This window comes from Hippocampus bargibanti, linkage group LG04 (genome assembly GCF_051943395.1).
Source record: "Hippocampus bargibanti isolate YZ-2025 linkage group LG04, ASM5194339v1, whole genome shotgun sequence".
In the NCBI taxonomy this organism is placed as follows: domain Eukaryota; kingdom Metazoa; phylum Chordata; class Actinopteri; order Syngnathiformes; family Syngnathidae; genus Hippocampus; species Hippocampus bargibanti.
This window is the reverse complement of record NC_142737.1, coordinates 28,794,948-28,807,447: the sequence shown is the minus strand read 5'-3', so window position 1 is coordinate 28,807,447 and position 12,500 is coordinate 28,794,948. Positions and strand designations below refer to the sequence as shown.

The following is a 12,500-nucleotide window of genomic DNA, read 5'->3' as shown; positions in this document are numbered from 1 at the left end:
TTAATAATCTGAATATTTCATCCAATTATTATGACTCGAGAATCGCCTGAATCTGTATTTGAATAATATTATCCATCCATCCATTTTACGTACCACCTATTCCTCATCAGGGTCGCGATGGGTACACGAGCATATCCCTGCCGTTTTTGGGACACCCTGAATTCGTTGCTAGCCAATCGCGGGTCACACAAAGACATACAAGAGTCACTCTCACACTCACACCTAGGGAGAATTTAGAGTGCTCAATCTGCCTGCCACGCATGTTTTTGGCATGTGGGAGGAAACCGGAGGAGCCGGAGAAAACCCAAGCGTGCCCGGGGAGAACATGCAAGCTCCACACAAAAGGAGGCCGGAGCAGGACGCGAACCGGCGACCTCTGCACAGTGAAGCCGGCATGCTAACCACTCGAATACTGGGCCGCCCCAGTTAATAATATTATAATGCACTGAATTTTGTTTATTCTTGATCTAATCAGATCATCTTATGATGATAATAAATGTATACTTTGGACTTGACATTTTGCCATCTGTTCAATTTTTCAGAAAAAAAGAATCAAAATGTAATAAATTATATGTACTCATGGCCTCTTTTAGTCGATGTTTCGACAATGTTTTATGTTTCCTCTGATAGCTCTATTGTATATGCACAGTTAAACCTTGCTGGATCCACCCATTCTTGTAGGTTTATGATTATTCCTGATGTTTACCTTGAAATAACCAAAAATAACATTTTATCATTATTCTGCTTAGTAATAGATGACTGAATTTAAATCCCAAATTTAAGAGGATCAGCATCACGCAAATACTTTTTCAGACCAATATTATCCATATGACATATTTTTGAATACTGACAGTCGGCAATCTTTGGGCATATTATAGGCAAACAACCATTCACACATGTACACTTTCAAGTGTCCAGTTTGCTGACCATGCATGGTTTTGGAATGTTGGACCTTTCTCTTGAGTGCACAAAGAAAACTCAAGAAAGCGCTTGGAGAACATGGGAACACCATGCAGGAAGGAGAAAGGTCAGTTAAAATCAAAATGGATGAAATAATAATAAATATGCTGGGATAGACTGAAAAACAACAACTATGTATGGAAATGTATAATCCTGATCGACAATTTAAGATTGTTGAGTTGGGTGTATTCTATGTAATGTTGCATCAACATTAAGTAGTCAGCAGACCTACATCATGAGTGTGGTGCAGGTCAGTGATCCATGGCTCATCACTTTATCTCCTCAAGGTTGACAGATTGGCTTTTGACAGACTAGTGTATAACACCCCCATCCCCACCCAACAAGCTTCTAATCAGATCTCGCCCAGTCAAGGCTGTGGATCCCCTTGAGTGCAACAACATCCATGAGAGGCAGCAGTGGGCGGCCTGATGATGGATTTGCGCATGAATATATTTAAGAGCGCAAGACTCGAGCATCCGTATCAACTGAGCGATAAGCATCAAGAAGGAGAACCGACATGTTTATTATCCCTGTTTATTTGCTCAATGTGTTGGTGTCTGTGGTCTCACCTTGGCACAAAGCAATGCCAACAACTGTTTGTTTGAGTCTTACCACATGTCCAACACGTCTTAATGCAACAACACCCGACTGATTGTACAATAATGATAAATGACCAATCAACAATCGAAGACTTTAGTTTAACATGTTGATTTTGATTATAATGAACAGTAATGGTTCCGAGTCACGAGGTGACGAAACGACCTGCCTTCAAAATTCAACTGTGATGAAGTCAAACAGCTATTTTGCTACTTGCTGTCAACTGAAAATGACATCACGGTTGCTCAGGGCTCAGGTCACCACTAATCATGGTTTCAGTCCTTATATGTGAGCCGTGACTTGTTGTGACTTGAGCCCTGACCAACTGGGATTCTATTTTCAGTTGACAGAATGTGACAAAATGGCCGCACCTGAGATGGAAAAAAAGCGGGAGAATTTTGCGGCTTAACTCATTTACCACCAACACAATATTAACAAGAATGCTGCATGTAAGGCAACCCCGTGGTCCAGTGGTTAGTGCATCAACCTCACAGTGCTGAGGTACTGGGTTCAATTTCAGCTCTGGCCTCTCTGTATGGAGTCTGCATGTTCTCTCTGAGCCTGTGTGAGTTCCGGTCACATCATATATTCTAAAAACAGGCATGGCAGGCTTTTTGAACGCTCCAAATTTTCCCTAGGTGTGTTTGTGGATGCTTTTTCGTCTCTGTAGGCCCTGCGATTGGCTGTAAACAGGTACAGGGTGTCGTAGTGTGGGTAAATAAAATGGAGTCGGTTTCAACTAAGCAACAGTTTATTATAGGCCTATGTCTGGCAGTATTTGCACTCTTCAGCAATCATGAGATAATGACAACCGGTCAGGCGCTTTTAGAATCAAAGCATCACTTTTACCACACCGCCTTCTGCCCAAAGACAGCTGGGGTAGACTCCAGTACCCCGCCACTTAAGTGTGGATGAGGCGGATCGGCAAATTAATGCCCCATGTAGACAAATGGAGCTTATTATTGTAAAGAAAATTTTGTAGTACAATGACTTTTTATGGTTGTGACACAAAATCCAGACAGTGGCAAGTAGTCTTGGTACAGTTTATATAAAATACATTTTATTCTAATACTGAACTAGTTTTATAAATTCATTTACTTTTGGCGACTTAGTGCCAAATGCATTTTGGTACAAGGTCGTTTATGCTCTTTGTATGAGTATTGCTGAAGTGGCTTGAGCAAATCTACATCTATCTAATTATGACTCCAAATTTATCCAGATTTGTGCTGTTGCCTTGCTTTTTTGTTAAAATTTTGCCTTGGCCCAAATGTAAGGCACACTATTGTTGCATATAAAAAGTGTAGTAAGAATACACAAAGGAATTAAATGTCAAATTTCCTCATGTATAATGCAGGATAGAACACATGTGTTAAAGTCAAGGTCCGGCGGCCAGATCAGGCCTACCACATCATTTTATGTAGCCCGCCAAAGCAAATCAAATGTGTCAACTTCCATGATGCTTGCTAAAATAAAATTTTAAATTCCATCCATCCATCCATGTTCCATACCGCTTATTCCTCAGTAGGGTCGCGGGGGGTGCTGGAGCCTATCTCAGCTGTCTTCGGGCACGAGGCGGGGGACACCCTGAATTGGTTGCCAGCCAATCGCAGGGCACACAAAGACGTACAATAGTCACTCTCACACTCACACCTAGGGACAATTTGGAGTGTTCAATCTGCCTGCCATGCATGTTTTTGGAATGTGGGAGGAAACCGGAGGACCCGGAGAAAACCCACACAGGCCCGGGGAGAACGTGCAAACTCCACACAGGGAGGCCGGGGTGGGACGCGAACCGGTGACCTCTTCACTGTGAAGCCGGTGTGCTAAGCACTCGACTACCGAGCCGCCAACATTTTAAATTATCATATGAAATAAATATGATACATCTTTTAACCAAACACCCCAGTGCAGTAACTTAAACAACAGTTCAATACACCATTATTATTGACGTTTTTAATTTGGATTCAATTATCGCAGCCCTCCAAGGGAAACTGGAACTTTGTAGTGTTTGATTCTGCACTGTTTCGAAAACCTTCAAAGACCTCAGTGATACCAATGGGACAGACCAGCAGCTAATCAATTGCTACTAGTGTTTCTTTCTGTGACTAAAATAAATGGAATGAGAAAAAAAAAACGCTTTCCCCCCGTGCCGCATCACCTTGGGTGGCGTTTTGGTCCAGCTCTCCAGCTCCATGACTTGGAAAATAACAAAATAGAGGCCACGACTGCCCGCTCTCAGTGGTGCAAAAAAATCAAGGACAATGTATGGATTATGCTTGCATAACGTTCACATTTATTTTTTTTTTTTTTATTTCCTAACACATTCTAAACATGCTTTTAACACATAATGGATCACATTTTTCACAGGTAGTTAAAGTAACAAGAGCAGACAAGATTCCCAAAGAGAAAAAACACAAAGCAGTTTCAATTGTCTGTTCACAGTAAACAACAGTGTGTAAATAAATGTATTCCCTGAGGTATTTAGGTTCTCAATTCTTTTTACTACAGCCCCAGACTCTCCTCACATTGTGCTCCAGGAAATGGGGCTTTGAAAATGTTGCATCATTGGGGTTGGACACATTCTACATGACTGGTAAAATTAAGTATATAGGAAGATAAAACATGAAACACTTACATGGTGATAGAGTGTGTACGAACACAAGAGGTCGGAAAAGCTAATAACCATCCCAGAAGGCCCTTCTCCATTAACCTCTTCTTATAATGTCACATTAATATCATGATCAGCAAGTAAAGCTGCCGCCTCTATTCAGAAGCCCATGTGAATTAAAACGTCATGATAAAAAAATAAAATAAAAAAATGCATTGTGGTCTCGTGCCACATTGCCAGGGTCACTCGACCGAGGGAGGAAGAACGTAAACACAAGATGTCAGCACGACCACAATTGCATTGCTTGATTGACAATCAATCACAAGCGGCATCAGATATGATAACCTGCCACGTTGGGAAAGTGTTGCCTTCAGTGGTGAACCGCAATCACATAGCTCAATAGCAAAAAAAAAAAAAAAAAAAAAAAAAAAAAAAAAAACTGACGGGGATCATGACGTGCTGAATACCATATAACAAGATTGGGAGCTCTTAAAAAAAGGAAAAGGAAAAGTAAACACGAAAATGCATGAGGGCAGCGAGAATGCTTCACGTGAATAACAATCAGTATGTTGACTTTGTCATGGACATTCTTTCATCTTTGGTTTTGGATTCGTGATAACAGGGCAAAATGTGAAACAATAGATGACGTGGATTAAAAAGTAAAACAAAGGGTTGAGGTAAATAAGGATCCCTGAAAATAGTGATTAAAAAAAGTTGCTGTGTTACGGCCAAAGGTCAAGACAGATAAACAGCATTGTGAGGTACAGTGAAGCATGCGGCAACATGCTGAAAAAGTTACAATGGTCAAGTTTGAAGCTCTTTCCTGAATCTGAGACATCAGTGGATGAACCGAGTGAAGAGAAAATAAATCCAGTAAATAAGACAACAACAAAAAAACACCTTTATGTAGTGTAAGTAAAGTGATGAGAGGTAGTTTCAGCACAGATATTACAAATAACATTTTTCCTTGTGTAACAAAAACATTATCACGTGTATTACATTGTGACAGAAATTGGCAACAATAGGACAGTGGAGACGAGTTATTTGAGTTGGGTAGCAGGATGCTACTTAAAAGGAAAAAAATCTCTTCAGATGTTTTTTTCCAACAGTCAGATCTTAGATGTGTGTGATGTTCAATGCATTCCTGAAGTAAGTTTGAGAAAACAGAGATGGTAGCGGCCTGTTTGTTTGGCCAGCCGAACATTTCTCATTCAACTGCATCAGTATTGCTCTCTCTGAGAAGGTCCCCGTAGCTGCCTGAGTAGCTCAGCAGAGTGAAATGTCTTTTTTTGCATTTCACACGATGCAAAAATAAATCACTGAGCTACGTGCTTGAAAACAAGAGGTTCACTTCAGATCACAAACTCCTAATAAGCCATAAAACAGTTATAAAGAAGAGATTTACCCATATGTGCATTATTGTCACGCTGTGTGTTCATTTGAAATGCGTAAACTACGATTCATGGGCATTTTAATGATTACTCTAGAAAATGGACGCCCTCCATCACCAAATGTTCACATATCCATCGTTGAGTCAAACTAAGACTATTTACTGACTTAGTCTGCACTGCTTCCATTAAAGAAGATGCATAACAAATAGTGATACCTTGGCTTAGTAACTTAATTGATTCCCAGACAGAGTATGTAAGGCGAAAAGTGTGTATCCCAAAAATTAATTTCCCATAGGAAATCGTTAAAATGACAATAATCCGTTCCCAGGTCCCCATAAAACATAATTTTCTCCTTTCTAATTTTCTAAGCCTTAAAACTACACAAAATATACCTTATTTTATGTATAATAAATGTGCTATGGCATTGTAAATAAAGAAATAAACTATATAATAAAGTCACTTTATTTACCTTTGTGATGGTCGTTGATGGTTTCATCATCATTAAACACGATGAGGAACGTAGCCTTCTTTCACCATCTTGAGGAATGATCCCTTGTAGGTGCTTTATCTGCAATAATAGTCCTTTGCTCCTCATCAATTGTGTTCTGTTTAGCTGGGTTGATAGCCTTTTGCATCAAGTGTACAGATGGCTTGTGCGGGTTATTTGTTGAGCCTAATTGATGGGAATTTTAAAAATGCAGTCTACACTCTGCCTTTGAACGATCAAAGTTGAAAGGAGTCCAAATGTCACTGTTTCCTATCCATTTTGTCACTCTCTCTCTCTGTCGTCTGCCTGTCTCTTTAATGTTTAAACCACCTCCCCTCACTGCTGCGTTCTTCACCAATCGCCGACGACTGGGGGCGGGGAATAGAGGACCAAAACAAGCCAGGTGCCATTTTCTTTTCAGGAGAACGGGCTCGTTCGTGAACGACACATCACTCATTGTGGCAGATCTGTGTGTGTCCCGAAAAATAGTTTGTATGCCAAGGTAAATTTTTCATAAATTTAACGTTTGTAAGCCAAGGGTTTCATAAACCGAGGTATCACTGTATTTCAATAACTTTGCCGCTGCAGAAAACGGAAGAAACAGAATGCCATTTGGGAATCCTAGGTGATCCCACAATGTATACATTGTGTGTGTGATTTTACAGATCAAGTAATATGTGAAAGGTTCCTAAATAGCAAAATATTCGGAAGAAGGTGTGATGGCATCACAGCCCCAGAGGAACGCTTTCATAAACCGCTGTGCACCAAGGGAATGCATCTTATTCCAAGTCCACAAAAAACAAAAATGTTAAGAGTCAGAAAATGAGGAGTCGTCTTGACTCGAAAAAAAGAATGAATGAATACATGATAAAAAGAACAACGCAAAGCATTTAAAATCACTACATAGGTACTGTACACGAAAATGTTAAAAAATTCAAAGATGAAAAGAGAAGTGACGCATTCGAAAGAGAAACACCGCACCGCTACAGTGGTAGCGTTAAGGCCGCAGATGCACACGAGGCCATGGCTGAAAACGGCAACATTGGGACAAGCGAACTATCTGGATATGCACCTAGATCTCGGGTGCTCGTCACAAATGTTGAAAGAGGGATAATTGGCCCACAGCTGACCCACCTCCCAGTGTTGTTTCACTTCCAAACTACATATCCACTTTCACCCCGCAAAAAGGCGGCAGGATGACCATCCTATGCAAATGAAGCGGAAACTTTTTTTTCCTACAAAGGACCTTCTATGTCCTGAAAACTACGTCTACTAACACAATAAGCACATCAACATGGTCGCTGGAGCAACTCCTGAATGCATACATAACACTCACTTTACCCTGTTTCGATCCAGGCCAAGATAGGCCTGAGAGAGTAACACACTGGGCGGGCAGCGGCCAAGGTCAAGGTCTCTGAACGTCACCGATGTGTGCAAAAAAAAAAAAAACAACAACAACAACAACAACAACAAACAAAAAATAAAAAAGAGAGTGAGTCGTTGCAATGACTGCATTTTTTCTGCATTATGGAACTGCTAAAAACTGAAGGCATTGCAGAAGACCCTCAAGCAGCTCCAAAATTAAAGTCCATTTTCTGCAAGAATGTGCATATCGGTCATACAGTGAGCTAAGGCCGGAGCTCCAGTCACTACTCGACACCAAATCAATCACAATAAAATCATATCAGCATATCATAAAATGATTATCTGCAATCTTTGGAGCTGAACTTGAATCAGCACATAAACATTCATTTCCTAGTCCGTGGAGTCTATCGTCCCAATCCAACTCACTGTGCACCAGTTTAGACAGTGACCTGAGACAAAATTTGGTTCAGGTCGAATCTAATCTTCTTCTGGTTTTTGGTCTGTGCAAAAGAAACGTGATTGGACTCGGCAGGACCAGATAAAAGTAAAACAGTAGCAACATGTCTTTGCTAGGCCGATGTACATCGGAGTACCTTGATGACAACTGGCTCACGACATTATTGAACTAGAACTGCTGGTCAGTTAGTTTCCGTACAAATGACACCAAATCACATCTACTGAATGCATGTGAGGGTGCAGGCGTAGCAGCAGCATTTGTGAGGAATTCTAGCAATGTGCTCATCTGTCCATCAGAGGATGACCTCCCTTCGCATCAAGATTGATTCATTTCTTATATGTATCCTTCATTGACAAGAAATGTTTTGTCGAGCTATAAGCTCTAATCCCATCAATGGGTATTTTGAAGAAAAAAAAGCATTGCATAATACTTTGGTAAAAAAAAAAAAATCAAACAAACAGCAAAGCTAACTGTCCTCCTTGACATTGCAATACATCCTCACACCCCAGTCTATGATTGTAAAAAAAATACCCGTATACTCCTTTTCCAAAGAACATCCCACTGATAAAATTGCGGACACCTTCACTCATGGAAAGTTACGCCTCCAAAAGCAGAATGTCCAAGAGTCCGTGCAGCTCGAGTAGCTCATTTTTCCCACTATCAAGTCTTAAAACATCACCACTTCTTAATGTTTGATTTGCACAGCTCCTTTGTACATCCAAACTCTTAATTGAGGTGCCAAAGCATCCATTGGAATTGTGTATTAGACTGGGCAACTCTTTATTAGCACCACGAAAATAGCAATAACATCTTCCTGAGGTAGTCTCAAAACACTAGTTACGTGTGTCTATCTTCCCCCATCCGAATAAAATAAACTCTATTTTTCTTCTTCTTCTTTTAGTCTCGCTCGAACAATGGCAACACGGACACATTGAGCAAACTGGATACACACTTGTAAACTCCAAAGACCAATGCATCTATGAGCATTTGTTCTGTACAGAAGCATGTGCACAGTGTAAATCAGCATACATTCAGCTCTGTCGTGTAATAAATATAAAAAGAAAAAGTCATTAAAAAAGGAAAAAAACTAGCTGCTTGTCACATTCATTGGAGGAGAGACTATTCCCTCGCCTTGAGGGTGGGGGAGGGGTGGGGGAATTGGGTTTGTGGGGGAGTTGAAGGTTGATTGGGAGAAGGTTGTCGGTTATGAGGTCAGGGTCAGGGAGGCCTCTAATTTCCAGAGGAGGTGGTCACGCAGGGTGACGGGCCGGTCCTGTAGCTGGTCAGACTGGATTTGCAGGAGTGCAAGACTGCTTTGAACAAAAGTGGGAGCTGCTCCAGAGGTACATTGACCAGCTTCCCTGAAAAACATATAACCGCTTTAGCTTTGCTTTCGTTCAAGCCCAAAGGCATGTCATAGGGCTGGTCGAGGATATTTGACAGAAAGGATCGTCTTGTCCAAACGGTACGAACACAAAAAGGAAAATACGGTTCTGTGTCTTCCAACAACTGATGCCTTGCATTCCCCTATGCAATCCAAGATTTTAATAAATAAATAAACACATCTTTTATTTTCCTTATTCTGGTCTTACCTGCGATACAGCGGATCTCAGGCAGACACATCATGATCTCAGGAAAGCGTTTGGGCTGGTGCGGGTACTTGTACTCAGTGTAGTCCTGACACACATACCAATAGCGCTTGTTCAGCTGCTCTAGCTGAGAGGTGTTTGACAGTCCTCTGATGTCTGCAGGGGTAGAAAAGCACGTGCACAGACATAAAGACCACCGTATGGAATAAATAAAATAGTACAGTAACTAGTTTTCAGTGGCACCTTGGTTGAGGAAGTTGATTGCTTTCATGCAGGCATACTCCTCATTGCTGATTTTCAACTGGTGGAATTTGCGAAAGAGATAGATAAGTCTCTCCATCACCTCCATGCCGTCCTCACTGAAACTGACCAAAAGACAGACAATTTATCGGAAGGGCGAATTTACACAAACCCTGCGTAAACAGGTTGAGGTGGTTTACTTGTCCTACTAATGGAAACAAGTGATGACGAATGATGAGTGTGTCAGAATCAGTTCCTCAAAAAGATCCTTAAAATTTTATTTACCTCACCTCAGAACAACATTGAATGTGGGCTGCCACATTAAATCACACGTGAGCTGCTAAACTACCAGACTACCAACTGAGACATCAGCGTGGTGCTGTAGAGAAAGTGTGTCATGAGCTGAGATAGTTCTAGCCTGATTTACACTCGGGCAAACCCCCTCACATCCTTTATTACCAATAGAGAATGACACAACACCGCATGCTGGAGAGATGGTGCTAGCCACAGCTCTGTCTTGGGGAGTCATACTATTCATGGACTGGTTCGCTGGCCCCATTCCAATTCTATTTTGCTCAAAGTGCTAGGAAAATCAGAATCAGAATCATCTTTATTGCCAAGTATGTAGAACACACAAGGAATTTGTTTCCGGTAGAACACGCTGCACTAGTATCGTCGTCAAAAAAAAAAAAAAAAAAAATGCTAAGTGGCACTATACAGTTCCATTTTGGCTACTGTTGAATTATAAAGTATCCTACAGTTATAGAACTAAGAGACTAGGATGTTTGGATGTCTTGGAGAATTGTTGCTGTGATATCTTCCTTAAAAATATTGCTTGGGTATCACTGCATCTGAACGTCTGCCATCTCGTACAGTAATGCCTGTTTTTTTTTTTTTGCTAGGGCTATGTTCCAAAAACAACACATAATATCCGAAAAGTAGTTTTATTGTTTTTACACACAATGATTATGTATGTCACAACCGCACTACATATTGATTGTAACAAAGATCAAACCCTTTTTCAGGCCCAAGAATATTATTTCTAGAAAAAAAAAAAAATATAATCCTCGTCTCTCCATCTGGGTGGTGTCTGTCTGCCATTCAACTTGTGTCCTCTACAAGAAGTCGAGAAGCTGGAGGGTCCTGGCTGTTCACAGCACTGCACTTTTCTGGACTGAGATGTCTGATGTTGTTCCTGGGATCTGCTGCAAACATTCATCGATTTTCTGATGTTTACATCACTTGGGGCTACATTCACTACAACGGCTTTCCTCTGAACACCCAAAGCCAAGTAATTGCCAAGACAGGCAGTAGATACCGCCTCAGAAATGGAGCTACGATCTGTCACCTCTTCTACATGGAACACATAAAGTTGTATGCTAAGAGCAAACGCGACATAGACTCCCCGATCCACCCAACCAGGATCTACAGCAGTGACATCAGGATGTCATTTGTGCTCGAGAAATGTAGTCAGTGTCATTAAGAGGGACAAGGAAGTCAAGGCTGAAGGGATCTTACTCCCTGAAGGAACAACAAGCGACATTGGAAATAGCTACAAGGCTCAGGATACCACAACCAAACTGGCATCAAGGAAAGCGGCCACGGACAAATACCTCACCGGGTGGGGACAAGTTCGAAGAAGCCAGCTCAACGGAAAAACAAGACCAGGGCAATAAACATATATGTGCAATGCCAGTGATCAGATAACCTGCATGAATAATAAGGTCGCCAAAGGACGAGATTCATAACACAGCTGTTAAGACCTGAAAGCTACAAACCAAGCATGGAGGGTTCCATTTCAAATCCAGCACACTGAGACTGACGTGGAGCGCCATTCCCAATGTTTTTCAGGTTTTGTTTCGTTTTTTTTCTTATGGGCAATGTTTTCCCTTTCACAAGGGGGCATCATTTGCTTTTTGCCCATGTTAGCTTTTTGTTACACCTTGAGCTGTTGTTAAAGCGCAAAAAAATAGATATGTATGTATGTATGTATGTATGTATGTATGTATGTATGTACATATGTACACAAGTTGTAAGGAAAGAGGCGATAGCCAATATCCAGGATGGAACATCCAAGCTCCATGATTAAATCAAGGAGAATCCTTTAACAGATGTATGTCTTAGACAATAGGGAACAGGGGATGAGGTGCTGGAAGAAGGACAAACATTGGATGGCAAGCCCTTATGCGGGATGCACCACCGGTCCATAACTGAAGTGGCTGAACAGCACAGAGACATTCATCCTGGCTGCTCAAGAGAAGGCCCTGAGCCCCACTGCTGTAGAGGTACATAGATACCAAATCTGACAAGACCAAAGGTGTAGGTTGTGCAGAGGGACCTGAGACGATCCAACATAAGATGCTGGCAGGAAAAGCCTACATGGAGTGCCATAACCAGGTGGGTGGTATAGTCTACCAGGTGGGTGGTATAGTCTACCGAAATATCTGTGCAGAGTATGGACTGAAAAACCCAACGCTGTTGTCGTGGATGTAGCGGTCCAGAGTGATGGAAACATCAGAAAGAAGGAACATGAGAAACTAGAGAAATACAAGGGACTCAGAGAGGAGCTGAAGAGAGCCTGCAAGGTGAAGGTGACAGTCGTGCCTGTGGTGGCCACAGCACTGAGGGCAGTGACACCAAAACTGGAGAAGTGGTTGCAACAGATCCCGGGAACAACATCGGATATCTCGATCCAGAAAAGTGCCGTCCTGGGAACAGCACGGACACTGCTTCACTGCCTCAAGCTTCCTGCCCTCTGGTAGAGGACCCAAGCTTAAATGGGGGACGGACACCACCCAAGGGGTGA

The 12,500-nt window shown here is 41.7% G+C and overlaps 1 protein-coding gene across 2 annotated transcripts in view; it reads right to left on the bottom strand.

Moving 5' to 3' along the window:
* Positions 1-4,197: 4,197 nt before the first annotated feature.
* nr6a1a (nuclear receptor subfamily 6, group A, member 1a) overlaps positions 4,198-12,500 on the bottom strand; it is a 51,908-nt gene continuing 43,605 nt past the window's right edge. For both annotated transcript variants that reach the window (XM_088995028.1, XM_088995027.1), the window contains 3 exons: positions 9,698-9,819; positions 9,458-9,610; positions 4,198-9,226 (listed from right to left, as the gene is read on the bottom strand). In XM_088995028.1, the coding sequence (XP_088851154.1) occupies positions 9,096-9,226; positions 9,458-9,610; positions 9,698-9,819 (406 nt within the window). In that variant the 3' untranslated portion in view covers positions 4,198-9,095. The remainder of the gene's footprint in view (positions 9,227-9,457; positions 9,611-9,697; positions 9,820-12,500) is intronic.